A 21,120-nucleotide genomic window follows, 5' to 3' on the forward strand; every position below is an offset into this window, starting at 1 on the left:
TATAAATTTGGTCGGACTGCAAAAACTGCCAGGTTAAGGTGAGGCCGACCAAGACATACGTCAACAGGCTTATTTTAGCTATTATAATCCGTTTGTTTCATTCTATTTTTCGATGAGGTAAATTGTAGCTCTCACGTGACCCAATAAATCTGGTCGGACTGCATAAACTGCCAGGCTAAGGTGAGGCCGACCAATTTTTTTTTACTGTCCTCAAGGTCAGGTATACTACCATACAAGTTTCATTCTATTTTTCGATGAGGTTTTTTTTGATGAATTTTTGTCCAACGTTTTTGCCATTTGTACAAAATCTGCCAGGTTAAGCCTAGGCCGACCAAGTGCGTTGGAAGCTACTAAATGTCAGGTACCTCTACAGGGTAGGTATATTCTATTTTTTGATGAGGTTTGTTTCATGCAGCCGGCCACCGGACTATAGCCAAATGTAGGAAGACTTGTTAGCCACTACAAGATAAAGTTAGTGCTTAAACCGAGATAAGAAACGCTATCTATCGCTCATGTATTCGTCTAATAATAGTCGTTAAAATGAATGGCTTGGTTTGGCTAGGAAATAGAAATCCGAGTTATCGCTTATCGCGTTTGCCTTTGGGTCGTGACCTTGTCCCGTGTGGTACAAACACGAACGGCGGTGGGAGCGAGTCTTGACAAAAGTTTTGATTTACCATTATATTCTTCATTATTTTCAAAGAAACAGGATGACCAAGCCCTTCTGTTACCGATTCGAACCGGCGTCTTCAACTTTAGCGGCTAATGCCATAAGTTCTAGGCCACCCAGCTACGGCGGCACCCGTTCCAATTTCTTCAGTATATGCAAATTTTTAAAGGCTAGATGCCTTTGACCATTTTAAGGGTTACCAGTACCAGTGCTTGCACTTCCTCCGAATCAATTAGGTAGTTAGGTATTCTGTATGGTCTAGCCCGAGAGATAGTGCTGCCATTTACATAATACGATGAATTGGTTCAAGCACTACTTTTTGTGCTATGGCATCCATTCGACCTTTCAATCCAGTGGAGAAACTATTATTATTGGGTTTTTTAGCTTGTTGATATTTCGTACAAGTCCTATAAAGTTCGAACCTGCGACCTCCGGTTTGGCAGTTTTACCGCTAGGCTACCAATACCAAAGCTTCAAAGTATCTTTAAGGCCATATTCTTATATATTAAAGCTCAGTATTTCTCTGCTCGACTGAAACATTAGTACACGTCAGACGCAGCCCTTACCCGCGTTACTGGCGTTATCGTACCCTAGGCCGTTTGACTCGCATTAATCAATCTTCGACCTTATTCCGACGACACAAGGCGCACTTCAGTTCAGTAAAGTGTGATGCGTTTGACTCGTAAATTATTTGTGAAAGTCATGTGACTGAAAGACGCTAAATGCTTACACAAAATGGAGCATACCTACTTAGATATCGAAAAGGAGAGAATACTAAAAACGAAGGCATTTTTTAACCGACTTCAATGGGAAGAAGGTTCTGAATTTATTTGTATCTTTTTATTTTGATTTTTGACACATACGGCTAAACCGATTTGGGGAAATTGAGGGAACTCTTCTAATATTATAGGCACAGGCACACTTATTGCGATTTGGGTATTGTCTATGGTAGCTAGAGTATTTCGCAAAGCACCATTTGCTGAATGGGACCATTATAAAACAATGTTAGACTGTTTTTAAACTCAATATCTCCGTAACGGGATTATATAATATATTACGTATATAGAAGATAATATTGACTCCATAAAGGCCATGAGTTGTAAAAATTAAGAAATACTTAAGTATAGGTATATTATTTAAGCTATCTGAAGAAATCTATCCAATTAGCCACCAGCCGGAATATTAGTTATTCCAGAGAGATATATATTCCCGAGATTAAATGTTTTGTCATTGCAAGATCATACTTTATTAAACATGATCCGGGACACTGGAGTGGCATTGTTTAATATTACACCAGATTAAAGATGGATCTTTGTCGGCGTTGTGAGCGTGGGCGGTTCTTTTCTCTCAGAATAATGTTTGAGATGAAAATGTACATTGCTTTTCTTCAGGTTCTCTTTAATTAGACGTAAACTTTAAGGATAACTACGCTAGACTTCGAGTACGCTAAGTTTGCCCTGATGACTGCCTTGGGCGCCATTGGTGCTTGACGTAGAATTTGGCATGAAAAACGTAGTCAGAAACTAATAACTAATCTCTCTGGAATTGGGCACGTAAATATTTTTATATTTAATGGCTGGTATGAGGACGTGGCTGATGTTACGAGTAAGGCAAGGTTCTCCTACATTCCACCATAAGCTAAAAATATAAGTCACAATGAAGAAAATCACACCGAACTGTCGAATTAATTTTGCCCAGTTCTTCCTGTAGGTATGACTTTACCTCTTCACGTTTTAGTTATTCGTACACGGAAAAAATAATTCGTCAAGGCCTAAAAGCATTACTTATATCTCATAAACTCTGAGGTCTCCAACTTTGACTGTTTTCTTCAGATGGATGTTATAACTTCGAGATGGCGATCTCAAGACTCCGGTGATGAAATATGAGTGTTTTTTCATGTTTAACGTGTGTTATGTTTGCCAATGCAATATTTGAAGAAGTAACTTTATTTCTGTAGGTATGTCTCTCTGTGCTACTCGGGTGCTACTTGTAATATTTTATGCACAGCCTCCTTAAGTGAGCGATGTTCCGGCGCCTTATGGCTTGGTGGACAGGACATAAATATGTATATCCATATTAATCCACTGGCGTTAATATAAAATTGAGGGCGCTTTTAAACATAAAAGTACATATGTCAAGTTTAATTTCTGCCCTTTATTATCAGTTGTATATAAGTTTGTATATTTTGACATACAATCTAAACTGCTCCCCTTTGATCTCGTATAATGGAATGTTTCCAATCTATAGTTATCAATCACTTTCACATTATCTGTAACCGGTTCTAATCAATATGGCTTTTCTAATTAACTGGATACTTATCGAAAATTATGTTGTCACAATAATTCGCTGGTGTAATTATAATATGGTGCTATTTCCTAATTGTATCAAAATATTTTTATGATTGTTTAGCTGGAATAACATAATAACGAAATCCACATCCAAAACATTATCTAAATACCTAATATATATTTAAGTAAGCATCTCGTCGCTAAGTTAGTACAAATAGTAGGTACATGTCATGATCTGCTTAGTTTAGGGCTAGGTCGATCTTTTAATGGACCCATAGAGATTCTTATATTTCCTTTAAAGTTTGTAAAGTATTTTTTTATTTATCGTCATCACTTTCATTTAATTAATGGAGGTCTTAAGCGGAGTCCTGAAAACTTAAATATGCATTTTAATCATGTTGATTAGCTTTTACATTGTGACAGTAACAAAACCAAACAAGCCTCCCTGCAACACAAACAGATACTTAACACGCATCTACTTCAGAATGGAACACTTATGTTGAATAAAAGCTAGACATCTATTGAAGTAAACAGACACATGTCAAAACAAGCCAAACCTACAAACATTACTCCTAGTTAATAAGAAACAACTTCAAAGTCTTACACCAACATATACACGTAGTTACTTATACACTTTGTGTCTCTATTGTCATTAAACTTTAGTGTCAACATGTCTGAGACAGAACTTAGACAGACACGTCTCGCTAATTATATACTATCTCAAAGTTAGGCGAACGTGTAGGTGAAATTTACAAGCAGTGGCAATGAATGATTATGTACTTATAGATCGGGAGACAGTGACACATTTTACTGGGTCATTTGTACCAGTATGGCGGTTCGTCAGGGGTCTAACGTAATGAAGGAAAAAAAATGATGGTCATAGCGCTGGTACCGGCGGCCCAATCGCGTGGGCGTCAGTCGAACGTGTCGGATAAAATACGAGTGTCGAACGATTTGTTCCACAAAAATCCTCGTATTTTCCGATAGTCCATAAAAAAGAAGTAGGCGGTAGCGTAATGCCATACTTCTCCGGTGTGACTTACAGCCCGCCATACTGAGGCGAACACATTAATTAAAAAAAAAAAACAATTCAACCATTTGTGCCAAGGTAATTTTTGCACTTTTTGGTGATCATCGTCGAGCAGCCATTCATGGACATCACCATGCCATACTCTTCGGACGGTTCCAAATGGCCGCCATACCGCCGCAAGGGAGTTAATTTTTTTTATTGCTAAACGATTTGTACCATACGCCCGACTAACGCCCACGCGATTGGGCCGCCGGTACCAGCGCTATGACCATCATTTTTCTTTCCTTCATTACGTACTTAGACCCCTGACGAACCGCCATACTGGTACAAATGACCCAGTAAAATGTGTCACTGTCTCCCGGTCTATTATACTGTTGAAATTAAAGCTATTAAAGCTTTAATAACTATTAAACGTTATCATGACAAATATCGGCATATTAGCTTTTATCAGAAGTGTTAAAAATATCATAAGGTACCCGACACTTTTTTAGAATGTACTGTGTGTTAAGTCTGTTATTTTTTACTAAAATAAGGTGGGTGCCCGATCAAATGACTCGTTACTATAATATATATTTTATGTGCATATCCAACATACTCGTATACGCTTTGTGTTTGCTCCATTGTCATCAAACTTTGGTGTCAGCATGTCCGTAAACTGTAGAGAGACACGTCTCGCTAATTGTATACTATCTCCGAATTGAAGTTCCACGGTTATACTTACAAAAGCGAACGTGTGAGTGAAATATACAGGCGGTAGCGGAGACAGATTCTTACGTATTTATTTAGCTATGTTCATGTAATCTTTTATTCAATTATATTTGTCGTTTTTGATATGTACAGTCAGCATAAGCATTAGCGGATACCACACCAAGAGTATCGCAACTCTTTTAAGCCCTCTAAGGGTTTAAAGTAAACTTTTTGCAAATTTAAATAAAAATAAGAAAAATTTACTTACCTCAAAAGTTTGCAGAAATAGTTATTTGTACAACAAGAGATCAAAGTTTGATATTTCGTCGAGTGCTTATTTTGAGTCCCGTGCAAGCGAAAGATTCTATAATAGATTCACGAGCGTAGCGAGTGAATCTAATTTAGAATCTTGAGCGTAGTAAGGGATTCAAAAGCGCACGAGATGTAAATAACTTTGATCTCGTGTAATACAGTAAATTTTTCACCCTAAGCAGTGAGAACATACCTAGAGAGACAGAGATAATAGAACCCAAGTACATCGAACTTGTATTAGACCCCGCATGTTGAAATGACATTTGACTATAAAGGTCACTTGAATGTCATTTTGTCTCACTCAGTGAGCAAAATCGCATTTTGCTCACTGAGTGAGACACGCTCAGTGAACAAAATGCGATTTTGCTCACCGAGTGAGACAAAATGACTCAGTGAGCAAAATCGCATTTTGCTCACTGTTTTTAAGAAGCAAAGTACCCTTGTTCGAGCTGCTGAGGTGAAAAAGTATTTGCCACACACTATATTTTTCTGCCTACACTATTTGAGAGATATAAATAAAGAAATGTCTCAGGATATACGCATCCCTTATTAAATTAAGGACATTTGTAGGCGAGTTTTAATTATTTTCTCATAATAAATATTATAGGACATTTGATGAGACAATAGTTGCTGAGGAAGCGATATCCTATTAAATGACCTCCTAGCCTAGTTGGTATGACCCTGCCTATGAAGCTGATGAAGGTCTTGGGTGAGAGCGAGGAATAGGCAGGTCAATGTACGATATTCCAAGTGCTAACTATAAGTATCTTTTCTTTACATACTGTTGAATACTAGGTACTCTTGTTTCATAAATATAAAGAAGGACCGGGTGCGTACATAAAACATTGCGGACGAAATTACCACCATTATGGAAATTGTCTTATTTTCATGGCGACATTACTGAGGTTATGAACATTTCAGCGCTTCAATTTCCATATGGGACGGGAAAATAGCCTAATGCATTATATATGTAAGGAAAAACAGTGAGATGCTTTAAACTTATGTAGGTATGATAAGATAAGATAAAGATAAAAAATAGTTTATTCAAGTAGGCATATTATAATGCGCTAATGAACGTCAAATAAAGCTATACCGGCTCCAACCTTACACCTCTGCCTCGAGAAGATTTAAAGCGATTTATGCCAGTGAGGTGCTCAAAATTTGAGCACCTTCGTCACAATGACAGGGCGTGCGTAAAAATAATGCGGTATTCTGCTCACAATGTATTAAATGAAATGTGAATATATTTTCTCAATTTCCACACTGCAGGATAATTTCACAAAAACAATCTCAGCTCATTAAAAACAAAATGTACGATCCTCAAACTTCTTGCGGTGAGCTGAGCCTAACAAATTCGCTCACTTTATTTGTACGGCGAATTTAAACTGCGGCTCCAGCGGTATTATAAGCAGTATCCTGACTCAGGGGAATTCGTGAGCTGTCTCTTACGAAAGCATTTTATTTCGTATATTACCTAAATTTTTTCAAAATTTCGATGTGAAATGAAAGTCGATGATTTGGTATTTTACTGAGCCTTTTTCGCATCCATTGTGACAGGAAATACTTAAAGTGAGCTTGCTTTACCGCCCACGATGCAAGCATGCACTTTTTTTTTTAACGTGGAGTAATCTAAATGCATTACTCCACGTTAAAAAAAAAAGTGCATGCTTGCATCGTGGGCGGTAAAGCATTCCGCCTAGCCGGGGAACTAGGACGGATATGTCGGAGTCGTGGCTTAGGGGCCAAATACCGACTAAACCCTCCACGGTATGCCCGTCTCGCAGCAATGGTGGCGGTGACGGACGCGTAAGCATTCCACCAGTAAACTACTTTTTTAGGCTAATACGTGGTTCAATATTTAATTCATTGCTACTAGAATATATTCATTTTAAGGTACCATCACTATTTGTTAGAAGTACTCTCAGACCTCGCATTTCATCCCTATTCGTAATTCCGAAGACCAGCACAATGACACTAGTCACTAGTCCACTATACGTCGCACTTAACCACATTAATAATATTATTTTACATAATCCCACTCTTGACTTATTCTCACAAACAGAACCGAAATTCCTAGCCACGGCAGCCCGCTATCTAGAGTCAATATCTACGCCCACAACTATTAATATTAATTAGGTAAATTTAGTGATAAGTCTATTATAATTAGTTTTAAGTACATATGTTTGTAACCCATAACTTGCATGTTTGGTTTAACTGTCAATGTAAAGTTGGTTAAATAAATAAAATAAAACCGCGAACACCGCCTGCTGCCGACAGCCGAGGCTGTCCCCGCCTTGGACCCGAAGGCCCTGGAGCCGAAGCTCCCCCTCTCGAAGGTAGTATGCAGGGCGACACCACATACTGGTCCCTCATGACAACCTCCACGCCAGGAGAAGATGGAAGAACCCCGGGTTCCACCCCCTCAGGTTGTCTTAGCGATTTTTTATAGAGATGGTCATCCTCGTAGCCACCACGCCGGCGCCGGCCAGCAGTGGCAACCCCCCCGGCCGTCATGATAGGCCCTCTGCCTAGACAGTTACGGGGACCGCAGTTTTATACAGGTCAGCGGCATTCCTGTGCGCTCACGCGCTCGGCCCGAAGGCCCCCCCTTCCAGCACATACTCGGGTGAACTCTCCCTCATTGAGAGGACACCCTGTGCGGAACCCCCTCAACCCCCCCACGACAGGACATTTTCAGCACCGGTAAGGAATTACTTGAAAACCAAGAGATTACTTTAAGTTACATTACCGTTGCCCCCGGGGCGCACCGTCCAAGAACGGGTACGTATTGCAATGTCTAAAATTAAAAAAACTAACGTTAAATAACCTACGTTCAAAATACCTAATGATTTTAAATACCTAAGCAAGTAACACCTACCTACCAATTACCTAAGCTTAAAATACCTATTGGACTAAATATCTAATGTTTGAAATACCAAAAGATATGTCACCTAAATTTGATACACCAACATTTGAAATACCCTATGGTCAAAATACCTAAAATGATTCATTTGCTGGCTATTTGTACGAAGTAGTAGGGTAAGTTCCGCGAGCGTAAAAGAGGGTAGATTTAACAAAGGTAAATCCTAAAGGTAGATCCGAATCGGAGCACCCCACTATCCACGTGGTCTTATCTGTCCTACCCCTAGAGTGTATGTCAAAAGCCGGAGGCGCGGAGGGGAAGCAGCCCTCGCCCGCCGTAGCAAAGCGCAGAGCAGCGGCTGAGGCTGGTCGCCGAAGGCGACCAGCAAGCCGAAGCTGCGAAGGCTCCCATTAGTGCCTGCGCTTTAATACGCAAGGGCGAAAGGGCTACTTTGCCCGCAGCGCCGGAGCAGATGCGGAGTGCGAAGAAATGACGGCGCGTCGGAGCCATCCAGAGCTTCAATATCAAGTCGGACTGCGCATCTGCTCCGGCGCTGCGGGCAAAGCAGCCCTTTCGCCCTTGCGTATCAAAGCGCAGGCACTAATGGGAGCCTTCGCAGGTTCGGCTTGCTGGTCGCCTTCGGCGACCAGCCTCAGCCGCTGCTCTGCGCTTTGCTACGGCGGGCGAGGGCTGCTTCCCCTCCGCGCCTCCGGCTTTTGACATACACTCTAGGGGTAGGACAGACAAGACCACGTGGATAGTGGGGTGCTCCGAATCGGATTTGTTTGTTTAAGGTTTACAAAAATCGGCCACGTTAACAACAGTCTACTTAAGATTCGGACTTGCAAATATTGTATGTGGTGAGTTGTATATGCAAACTGAAGTATTCTGCAAATTAAACATTCATTGAAAATGATTTCTGCCAAACAGGTTACGCTGAAGTAAAACCAAACATACCATTAGACATTTTTAGCTTTTGGTATTTAATCATTAAGTATTTAGATTTTAGGTATTTTGAACGTTGGTTATTTAACGTTAGTTTTTTTAATTTTAGACATTGCAATACGTACCCTCCAAGAACCCTTACCTTTCCCCCGGATCAACTGATCAAGAGGAATGACAAGAGACACTGCATGCAAGCGGGACAGCAATATAGTTATGCGCGTGCGATTGAGACAGGAAATGGCGGGTCAACGTACGAAATTTTTCGTGCATAGCGTCCTTACTTTATATGTACTTGTAATCTTCAGGAAATTAGATTTCGTCAATATAAGCTCTTGTATTGATTGTGTACAAAATTAATAATGAAATTAGTACCTATTAAACTTATTTTTTTTAACTTTCTCCACTACTCTCTCCTAGACTCTCCTCTCCAGTAGAACTTGTCTTAAGGCATTATGTCCTCAGTTTATACTATTTCTTATAGTGCAAATAAAATCACTACACCTTATAAAACAAAGTGCCCCGCCACGTCTGTCTGTTTGTTTGTATGTTCGCGATAAACTCAAAAACGACTATTGTATTTTCATGCGGTTTCCGCCTATCAATAGAGTGATTCTTGATTTGTTATACCGTGCGAAGCCGGGGCGGGTCGCTAGTATAAAATAAATTAATGAACATGCTTCCAGACAGGGTAATATTTCAACTAAGTATCAATTCTTTATTTTAATAACTGTCTGTGTCTACTTGAACGAAGTCAAACAACTGCTTATAACTTTATAACATGCTTCCCTCATTAATGAATAGCTCAGCCTCAGACGAATCCCTTAACACTTACCCCAACAACCTCATATCTAACAAACTTTACAACAAAAACCAACCCTAACTTTAAGGGCACAGGGTTCAAATTTCTAACGAGTTTATAACAAAAGAGTTTTTCGTAATTTCGCAGTGAATAATTCGGGGTATCTCGGCAATTTCGGCATGTAATGCCGGTACATGTGTGGGCTTGGTACGCGAATTCATTAAGTCGGATGAGATTTCACATACTGGTAATGTACCGGATTTAGAAGACGATTTTCATGTCAGAAGCAATTTTATTATAACGGACACCCTATATTTTATTACTTACAAGCTTTTATTTACTCGTATCTTGCATTGTATGTATGTTTCGGGGAAAATGTTTCAAGCTAACTTAGACCAATTTCCTATTATTCGATTAAGCTGAAACTATATAGACATATGTAAGTTGGGTGACAATGCAAAATGGTGGCAGCATCGAGCTGATCTGATGCCACAGGAGGTGGGCATACTATTAGGAACTCTGTGATAAAATAACGCAACCTAATAATTGTGTTCTGGTTTGCTAGAATTGTCTCGATGAGTATCAGTTGCCTGTTAAAAGAAAAGTACCATCAGCGATAAAATCTGGAGTAACTACACTGCCACATCACCTAACAAAATAAGGCCTTGTTAAAAACCTATTTAGTATGAAATCAACCCTACCTGAGTTAACCCTGAGTAAATAGCCAAAGGATACTTTGGGAAGTAGGTACATTGGCTTATCCTAAACACATAACTTGTGCAAACCTTCAGGGAATCTTTTTGACGAATGTTGAAAGGTTGTTTGGAAATTTTTGGGTCTGGTATTCTGTACAGTTTTGGAGGAACGGAACAGATGAAAATTGTTGTGCAGGTACTTATTTTAAAGGCCGTGCAACCCTTTTATCTATTTTTGAGCGATATAGAATCAAAGGGAAAGGTGAAGGTATGTACACGATTTCGACTAATGACGATAATGACCGACAAAGATGGAACAAGCTAACTCTGCACAGAGTTTGCAGTGACAAATGGCGTTATTCATAAATGGCTTTCAAGTCTAATAAGGCTTTTGATAATCGTTTGCCCCATTTTTCATTTTGACAGAAAGAGACAACATTTAGCAGAGGTTTGCTAAGGTTTAAGAATAAGGGGAAAGTGTGGAGGGTCAACCTACACGTCCAATTCCTATGACAATTATAGACGTTTATTTTATAGTATATAATACCGTGGCAATCTATAATGTCAAAGTCACACTATAGAAGGACCTGAGGGGACCACTCAACAAGTCAGGTTTTGACATATGCATTAATGTGTTTTATCATTTGTTTCAGTTGGAGAATGTCCAACTCATGGACAAGTACAACCTGCGGAACCCTTCCAAGGGCACGCTGTACTTCGCCACCACGCATCTCATCTTCGTCGACCATGAGATGAAGAAGGAAACTTGGGTATGTGTTATTTTGCTTTTATGATAGTCAACAAATGAGCAGACTGGCCGCTGGATGGGAAGCGGTCACCATCGCACATCTTCTTCTTACATTCTTGACAGAGTGGTCGTGGCCATTATGTAGACTTTTGAGCGACTCGCACATGGACATAAGCAATATCGGAAGAGCCATTTATGAGCAGCCGAAATACTTACCTCAGAAGATAGCTCATTCAACATTCTGCACGTTCTGGAAAGAAACGATGACTAAGATGCCCTTTTTTTTAGTGTCAGCTCTGCTCATTCCCACTTTTAAGATACATGGCACACCTATTTGGCGGCAGGTGCGGTGATATATAAAAGCGAGACGATGGCACTGATTCAAAAAGTTTTTCGAAGCATTCCCCATTAGTAGAAATTGTTTACAGATTATAATATTGTATTTTCTATAATGATCCTTATGGTAAACATGTTTGTTTATGTTTATTTTAGGCTTTCTTTTTACAACTATGTTAATTTGTTTACACGTTATCGAGTCAAACTCATTTGCTTATCGCAAGTCAACCCAGCGTACGTGCGCTAGTTCCCACTGTCTAAATAGGCTTATATGCTTTCTTAACTCGTAGGTATATAAGCCCTTTCAAGTTTGAGCTGTTTCCTAATCGCTTTTGTTTATTGCTACCGGCTCCTTTACTGTTAGTTGGTGTTTAACCATTACAAATGTTAGACTAGTTCGCTAGTTGCATAGCCTGGAAAATTAATTCGTGAAATATAAATTAATAGTCGGTTATGCTCATATATTTACAGTTTACAATGATGGAAAAGTTTATATTGATTTGATTACTTCTTATATGATTTTAGTATCGTTTGACATGCAATAAAAGTGAAAGTTATTAACCTACCTAAAATAAAAAGTAAAATTAACTTGTTGTTTTGCTTTTTGAACTGTTCATTTGATTTTTACCTGACTTTCTAAAGTGAGTGTGAACATAACGTTACGATTGAAGTCCGAAAATGGGACAGAACAACAGTTTGATTTTGAAAAATTGGATCTGGGCCAGGGCTACCAACATCGAAATTTCGGCGAAGTATAAAGCTAAAGTAGGTATTTTGATATCTCTCATTAAAAAATGTGTCGTTTCCAAGCATAAGCCCTCCTTTGTCGTTTGCCATAAGGACGCTTTGACAGGTTACTAGTATAAAGATACAATCGAATCTCGTCCTTAGGTAAGCGACTAAGTAGGACCTTTGACTAGACTTCGACACAAATGATTGTTTATTATATTAATAAAGGAAAAGGCAGCCATTCTTAAGAATTAGATATTAGACAGCCTTTTGGTGGACTAGAACTAGAGAATCACTGTTTTTATAAGGCTAGGCCAGCGATCGGCAAACCACGTTTCGGGACATTAATAATATGATATTAAAATTACAATTCTAAATAGAGTGTGGCTGTGGGATAAGATAACATATTAACGTAAACAAATATTTGTCGTGGTTTATTTATATACTTAATGTATTATCACTTTATAAATATAAACCAGAATCTGGGAATGAATATTTGCGAACGTAATCTCATATTAATTAAATGCTTTATTTTTGTTTACATAAGAGTACACGTAGGTACCTATATCTTGTTTGTAGAAACAACAAACAAAATAAATTTAATATGAACTTTCAAGATTTAATAATATTAAGTACCTCCCTATATCTAATTTTAAAGTAAATTTAAAATTTCATTCTGCTATTTGTACTTTTAAATTTGTTAGTATAAGATAGCATAGAATTCTTGTTTATTTTTAGACACAATGTATTTACTATGAACTTTATTTACAAGCTGTTCATCAGAGGGAGGACTTTTCCTTTATATTTTAACTGGCAAGCCTTGTAGAGTTAGGGCGTGTACTCGTGTAGAGTTAGAAGCTTAGCTCTACATGAGATCTGATAACTTTTTGACAGTGCGAGCCATATGATCTCGTCTTGGCAACATTACATGAAAATGTTTTTAGTGGGTATATAATTTAACAATACATAAAGTGAATTATATTTGCTTCAGATCCTCCTAATGCACATATCATCAGTAGACCGTCTACCGATCACGACGACAGGCTCCCCTCTACTGGTCCGGACGAAGACATTCCAGTCAGTCTTGTTCGTCATACCAAGGGAACGAGACTGCCATGAGATGCATCAGACATTACTACGGCTTAGTCAACCAGGTACGTTTTACATGTCAAGTGTCATTAAACTATTCATTTAAAAAAGGTTCGATTGTAATTAGCCATGCTGGCATCGTATTATAGATAGGCCTCGCCTTCGATTCAGCCGCCTGTATACTCATCCGGACGAAGACTATTCAGTCCGTATTGTTTATGATCCCACGCAATTAATTTGGTAAAATTATGTTTTCTGATTAACAATGTAGCATGATAAAAAAAACAAATTGAATCAAAGCGTTACGTGCTCTGTAAATCTGACCCAATTCCGCCTTCAAGTCGTTTATAAAATAAAACCTCAGTCCGAGGACGATTCGAGAAGAATCGATTCTAAATTGAAACTAATCGCATTGATTAGTACAAATCGCTTCCGCACGGAACCACTTGTTCGAAATTTTAAAATACGTTCTTGATATTATATTTATTTGACTTCAGTTGCCCCTTGCAACTTTTTCTTCATGCTCATGTGACAAGCTGACGATCATTCCACCGCGATACAACCGACTGACGTGTTTTTTACACAGTAAAATAAACCCTCCTGTTTTTTGGCGCGGGGTGTAGATAAAATGTCGAATGTCATGTTTAAGTTTTCAATTTAGTGGGACACATTAGTGGGAGTGAAAAACACTGCGTCCAATGTCAAATCAACAGACATACAGTCAGATTATTATCAGATTTTGAAATCCGAATGCTGCTCTACATAAGTCATACGGGTAGTTGAAATTGATTGCAAACATAGGCGGTTTAAAGCGGCTTGCGACAATGGTTCTTTAGATTTATCAACATTCTGCGTATAATCTGGATTACCTGCGTCTTCTTTTGTTGGCGTAATTAAGAATTTTTTAGAAGGGAAGTAAGAGCTGTGCACTGAGTGTGCATTTTTGTCTCAGGATTCATAGGCGACGCCGTTTGGTACGATTATATTGTATTCCATGCAACATCTAATGCGATTGTTCCTTGGCTCATACTAAGTTGATGACTTAGCTACGAGATTAACTCTTGAGTATCCCACCAAAAGTAGCTGTCAGGGTCAACTTTGGTGTAAAATTTGGTATGGTGTACTTGCACATATTCTCTGCAATGTTACTACGTTGGTAGGCAAATTTCTAACCTGAAATAAATGTCATATTCTAAGAAAAAGTGACCAAGGCCTCCAGTACCCCACCTGGAATCGAACCAGCGTCCTCTGCTCTCGCGACAGGTGCCTGTGCCATTCGGCCACCAGGGTCACGGCGGCATAGGTCGAATTTAGCGTTTTTACTTTAAATAAAAACAAATTTAAAAAAAATATGTAAATAATTTTATTTGTTCTAATACTTGTATATTTAATAACTTTCTTACCTTTCCATTGTATTATTCTAGTGCACATCGACGAGCTATACTGCTTCCACTACAAGTCCACGCCCGAAGACCTGCCCAAGTCAGCGGGGTGGAACTTCTTCGATATACAGACGGAGTTCCAACGGATGAACGTGCCCAATGAACACTGGGTGCTCTGCACAGCTAACAAGGATTATGAGGTGAGGTTCATTACATACCTATAGACCATATGGTCTGCAGATAGTCAGTTGGCCTGATTTTTATTTTGTTGTCTAATTTTATTTGATTAGATGTTGATACAATTTGGCTGGTTTGAAGAGATCCACATTCAGCGGAATTCCCGAAAAAATTTATGTAATTTTCCCTTGAGTTACGAAATACCATACGTAACTTGGAAGAAGTATTCTTGGGACATATCTACCTACATTGAAATTGCGCTTATATTGTACAGAATAGGAAATTTAAAATAGAAATCTACTGTTCTTCAGATAGACAAAATTTTATATCGGATTATGCTCCTAAATACAACATACCTATAGTGAACTTTTATGACAATCTATTTTCCAGCTATGCGATACATATCCCAGTGAGATCTACGTGCCTGCGCGCGCGTCCACCGCCGTACTGCTCGGCAGCGCCAGCTTCAGGTCGCGGGGCCGACTGCCGGCGCTGGCTTACCTGCACCACAACAAGGCCGCCATCGCTCGCTGCTCGCAGCCACTCAGTGGGTTTTCAGCTAGGTAACTACAAATAAACATTGATTGCCTAGTGAAAAAAATAAATAAATACAGCGTTACATTTATGCTGAACAGACCAATATAATTTTTTTTCTGATCAGATACTGGTAAAATTACCTAGTTTGCGTACAACAATTAGATAGACTGTCTGTCATGGCAAAACTATCCAGACTTCCGAACACGACATAAAATTGGGGACCCCTGTGTTGCTTTGTTAAACTAATGCAATAATTAGCCCTTGAAGTGGCAGGAACCGCCTCTCGGACCAATTACGTTATTTAAATTTGAAATTTGATTAATTAAAATAGAATCGAAATTCCAGCAACTCAAAAATGACGTATGCCACTTTTTTGGTTTAATTATTTTTCGTTATTATTTTTTTTTTGTTTCAGATGCATGGAGGACGAACAGATGCTCGATCTCATAAGGAGAGCGAACCCAAACTGCGGGTACATGTACGTCGTTGACACACGGCCTAGGGTAAGTACTCCTATTAACTAAAAAAAAAAGTTGGATAAAGTTTAAAGTTTCCAGAATCATTTGTAAACTATGAAATGAAAAACCTTCACAATCCTCTTGAATCTTGTTTAGCTATCTAATCTCATGGTGATTTTGTAAAAGTAATTCTTGTAAAAGTTGCTTATTATGCTCTAGAGCATAAAGTAAAATCATCTATTACGACACTTATTGACTTAGCAATAAAGTACAAATTCTGCCATACAAACTGCCAGCCCTGCCGGCGCGCCCCTGACCGGCGCGCTCCGCGCCTCGACCGGCCCGAGTACAATTTTCCTTAGTCTTGAATAAATACGTTAAAATAACTCAAAATATTGGATATTTTTATATATTTTTTCTACTCCCGTACTTTTATTTGTCATTTAAAGGGTCGTGCACACACCTTTAAAACCCTACCTTATAGTTGTCAAGACAAGTCTTTAGTCTATTCCCCAAAAAAGAATTTGCGCATACAAGGAGTATCTTTTTGGCGATTTTACGATACTTCGTGTAATGACCACTTAAAAAATATTGAATGAAATACAGTGTTGCCAACCTTATTTTAAATGTCATCTCTGATAAATAAGTGAACTATAGACATTTTTTTTTCATTCAATCATTCATTCTTTTTCCGCCCGTACCCTCCATTTTTGCTACTTCTTGAATTAAAAAGATTTGTTAAATTTTCAATTTTATTTCAAAGTAAGTGCTTGGTCGTAGAAAAAGTATTGTATGCAAACGTTGTTTAACTGAGTCAAAAAATACTCGTGGCGTCTTTATTAACAATTTTCGGCTTCGCCTCAAATTGTTACTCACGCCACTCGCCTTTTTTGACCTCTCTTAAACAACAGTTGCATAAAATACTATTATCACAATCGAAGTGAAAAGCAGAGTTTATAAATGTCCAATGGATCGGTTTATGCCCTTGTTGTACAATCTACTATGTATTTGTTTCCAGATAAACGCGATGGTAAACCGCGCAGCAGGCAAGGGGTACGAGAACGAGGCCTTCTACGAGAACATCAAGTTCCAGTTCATGGGCATCGGCAACATACACGTCATGAGGAAAAGTCTACAGAAGCTTGTGGAAAGTGAGCCCTTTATCTTCTCCTATCTTCTTTGTGTCTTCTTTTTACGCGTTCTGACTTTCTGAGAATTAATACTCATTTTTTAACCTTTGACGTAGCTGGGGTACAATTTATTTATATTTGACTATTTTACAATTTTAGCAGTCTATGTATGTATGTGGGTGAGTTACACACCGTGTAAGTTGGAATTCAATTCAGAATTATCGATATGTGTTTAACTATTCATTGCAATTCATATATTAAAATGTTAACTAATTTCAGAGATGGGTATATTTGGTTGATGGGTTTATGAAGAGTCAATATTGTGTTGTTTCAGCTTGTGAACAGAATTCCCCCACTATGTCCTCATTCCTCAGCGGCTTAGAATCATCGGGGTGGCTCAAACATATCAAGTGAGTTCTTTGACTTTTCACTTCGCTAATTATTATTACTATAGGATACTCTATGATTTTTCATGATTTTTAGTAGTTTTTTAATCGATTATGGTATTTTGACTCGTGGCTCATCGTTTCGTTGTAAACAAAACAGTAGGTAGTGTCTTTTCGGCGGTTTTAATGTCTAGTTTAATCTTCCAACCAAGTTATTGCAGACCATTTAGTCGGTGAACTATCGTTTGCCGAAATCATATTTCGCATAGTTTTATACGGAAAATTTAGTTTGGCAAGCTTGGATTAGTTAGTAGGTATACTACAGAAATAGTAATTAGCAAAACACATATGCGAAACATTTGCCAATTTGCCAAATACGGGAAAGTTATAACTGACGTGAATGCGATTAAGTTTATTAAATTGAAATGTTTGTATGGCGTTTGCTACAGATCAATCCTAGACACATCATGGTGGATAGCAGCCGCCATACAATCCGGCGTGTCAGTTTGCGTCCACTGCAGCGACGGCTGGGACCGCACCGCCCAAGCCTGCTCCCTGGCCGCACTCATGTTGGAACCCCACTACCGAACTATCAACGGGTACCAGGTACGTCACACTGCATTTTGGCCATACAATCCGGGGTTTTGACCATACAACCGGTTGACAAAGTTTAGGTTCAATTTTGATCAAATTTAAAAAAGCAAAAGTCTATATACGAAAGAAGTTCAAAAACAATAATTTAGACCCATATGGTAGAAAGATTCGCTGGCTATGGATGAGGTCTTGGTGGCTCAAATGGCAGCGCACTGGAGTATCGATCCAGAGGCCGTGAGTTCAAGTCTCACCACACAGTATTTTTCTCACAAGACAGTATTTTTTCCACTTTTAAATTTATTCTAAGCTTCACAGCATCGTTCGCAGTTTCTGCTTGTTAAAAATTAAATTAATAATTTGTTGTTGTCAGGCACTAATAGAGAAGGACTGGCTATCGTTCGGTCACAAGTTCACAGCCCGGTGCGGGCACGTGGCGTGCGACTCGCGCGAGCGCTCGCCCGTCTTCACGCAGCTGCTCGACGCCACGTGGCAGCTGCTACGACAGTCTCCTGAGGTATCTCAATCGACACATTTACCTTTTGGACACAAAATGCCATTGTATACCTTATGAGAACGTATGAAGGTTCATTTTAAAATGCGCGTCGGCTCACAACTGAGGATAACTATCAGAGGATATTGTACAATTGTACATAATACCAACCCTCATATCAAGCACTACACTATACATAGATAGAGAACTCACAGGCCAATTCGAATGTACGCCGATATCAAAATAACATCTAAATGAAGTCATTCAGTTATCGCGCATTTCACTAGTACTTGTCCATACTTAATATATGTTTTGGTGCGAGTGAAACGCGCGCTAACTAAATAACATCATACCACTCTGATGTCAGTGTACCTACGTTCAAAATGCCTGTAAGACAAGAATAAATTCTACAGGTTGTTCCCTGTACGCCGTCCGTTTGCCTTAAAAATAATCATCGTTCCTTTGTGGTTCCTTTTCACTTAATACGGTATAGCCTTTTTGCACATTTAGGTATTTTGTATTGTGACACCTGAAATTGCATAGCTATATAATTTGTGTGCAGGCCTTCCAGTTCAACGAGCGGTTCCTGCTGACCCTGCACGACCACGCGCACGCCTGCCAGTACGGCACGTTTGTCGGCAACTGCCAGAAGGACCGACGGGACCTTAGGTAGGTACCGTAAATTGCCTTACGTGATAGATAAACAGCCCCTTTGCATGGTTATGGTCGTTATGACATTGACAAAAAGATGTGATCAAATTGTCTTAAAATAATCTAGATAGATAGATAGATAGATAAACACTTTATTCATTTCCACAACATACATGGTAATTACAAAGAGAGATTTATTAAACATTCACATGCAGCTTAAATTAAAAGAAAAACTATTATACACGATAAACTATTATACAAAAAAGGACATAACCATGTGTCGTGGCAGAGAATTGGCGCTGGCTCAGCATGATGATGCGGCAAGCCACATCGCTGATATTCTGCCAGGACCTTGCATAATGTGCAACGCTTTATGATGTACCTTATGTTTATGTAGTATTTGTGTAAGTGTTGTGTTAGTGTGATTTAGTATGTGTAATTGTGTATATATGCGAGTCGCGGCAATATCTTTTAAATTGTGTGATCTGGTTTTTTTTTACGTGAAAGTAACATAAGTGACATATATATAAGTACATTTAAAGAAACATCAAAAAATGAATGAATGAAGACAAGGGAGTTTCAGCCTTTTTCTTTTTGTTCTTTTAAAAGGTGTAGACGATAGTTGTTTTTGAAACTAAGTTTATTTCGTAAGCGACGGATCGGTGGAGGAATATTGTTCCAGCATTTACTAGCACGGTACCGAAAACTCCCCCTAAAAGCAGCGGAGCTGTGCCTGGGAACCAGTAAAACGACCGCTCGTGACGTTCTAGGTTGGTGGTGGGTATTAGAGAGCCATACGAGTTTTTTAAAGAGATAAGAGGGCTGTTTCGTTTGGATAGTGTCAAATAGCAGGCATGCAAACATAAGTTCTTGTCGAGCGGCCAGTTTTAACGTATCCGAGTTATTAAGGTATGGTGTGATGTGTGTCCTATATAGGAGGTATTTTGAAACAATATCTCGCGCAAGCATTTTGTACTCTTTGAATGAGACGCTGTGAACGAGCCAGAAGGCATGGGCCATATGCAGTGAGACAATAATTCAGTTTGGATAAAACCAAGGATTATGTACCATATATACCAAAATTATTTTCGATTTAACTCTCTTTATAAATTGAATAACTTCGTAAAAGAAGTGTAAAACATATTTTGTGTTGTCAGGTTATCAGAGCGGACGTTCTCGCTGTGGGGCTACATGGCGAACCACCTCAACGAGTACAAGAACCCGCTGTACAACCCTAAGGCGCACCCCGACGTGCTCAAACCGGACCTTAGTGCGCAGAGTATACGGTTAATATGGTCCTTTTCTACTTGTCTACTTTCATTTAAAGGTTTAAAAAAAAACATTTATTTCATGCTTTCGCTCATATCACACTTACATATTTACATTATAAAATTCAGACGAAATTGGACACACATAAGTTAGAATAATAAAATTATAATTTTAGTTTCACCTGTCCCGTTGTCTGTAATCAAATCTTGCCTGCAAAATCATCATTTAAAAGTCAATTCTACCAGCCATCAGGAAACACCTCAAAATTCTACCAGCCATAAGGAAACACCTCAAAATTCCACCAGCCATAAGGAAACACCTCAAAATTTGCATCAGATTACTTTGCCCCACATTTGGATAAAATGCAACTTTCTCATCAGTTTTTGAATAATCAAGAGGGCCTTTATCATCTGGTGTGGTGAAATAGTTATTTACAGTACATATGGTCCTATTTTCCCGCACAAGTGCGTAAAATAGCACTTTTCGTGCGATGTCAAAAGTTTAAAGGGCCATATGTACTGTAAAACGTTGTACGATACATGTGCGAATAGGTAATTCGCAACTCGTGTCGATTTAAAACACTCCCTTCGGTCGTGTTTTAATTTATCGCCACTCGTTTCGAATTTCCTCTTTTCCGCACTTGTATCGTAAATAACTATTACGATACGTACGTACTATTACGTACAACGATTTACAGTACATATGGCCCATATATATATATATATATATATATATATATTTTATCGGACTAATGGTCGTTAATGATATCGTTTTAATGTCATCCCTTTGTTTCCCATAAACTTACTGTTTCGAATTTCGATAGTCAGAAAATGATATCCTCTAATATTATAATAT

At 38.7% G+C, this 21,120-nt stretch overlaps 1 protein-coding gene across 1 annotated transcript in view; it reads left to right on the plus strand.

Moving 5' to 3' along the window:
• LOC134794847 (myotubularin-related protein 6) overlaps window positions 1-21,120 on the plus strand; it is a 96,193-nt gene that overhangs the window by 64,380 nt on the left and 10,693 nt on the right. The window contains exons 2-12 of the mRNA XM_063766646.1: window positions 10,943-11,059; window positions 13,094-13,256; window positions 14,616-14,773; window positions 15,141-15,313; window positions 15,703-15,790; window positions 16,764-16,896; window positions 17,210-17,285; window positions 17,711-17,867; window positions 18,226-18,369; window positions 18,908-19,014; window positions 20,154-20,282. Coding sequence (XP_063622716.1) covers window positions 10,943-11,059; window positions 13,094-13,256; window positions 14,616-14,773; window positions 15,141-15,313; window positions 15,703-15,790; window positions 16,764-16,896; window positions 17,210-17,285; window positions 17,711-17,867; window positions 18,226-18,369; window positions 18,908-19,014; window positions 20,154-20,282 — 1,445 coding nt within the window. The remainder of the gene's footprint in view (window positions 1-10,942; window positions 11,060-13,093; window positions 13,257-14,615; window positions 14,774-15,140; window positions 15,314-15,702; window positions 15,791-16,763; window positions 16,897-17,209; window positions 17,286-17,710; window positions 17,868-18,225; window positions 18,370-18,907; window positions 19,015-20,153; window positions 20,283-21,120) is intronic.

This window comes from Cydia splendana, chromosome 11 (assembly GCF_910591565.1).
Source record: "Cydia splendana chromosome 11, ilCydSple1.2, whole genome shotgun sequence".
In the NCBI taxonomy this organism is placed as follows: Eukaryota; Metazoa; Arthropoda; class Insecta; order Lepidoptera; family Tortricidae; genus Cydia; species Cydia splendana.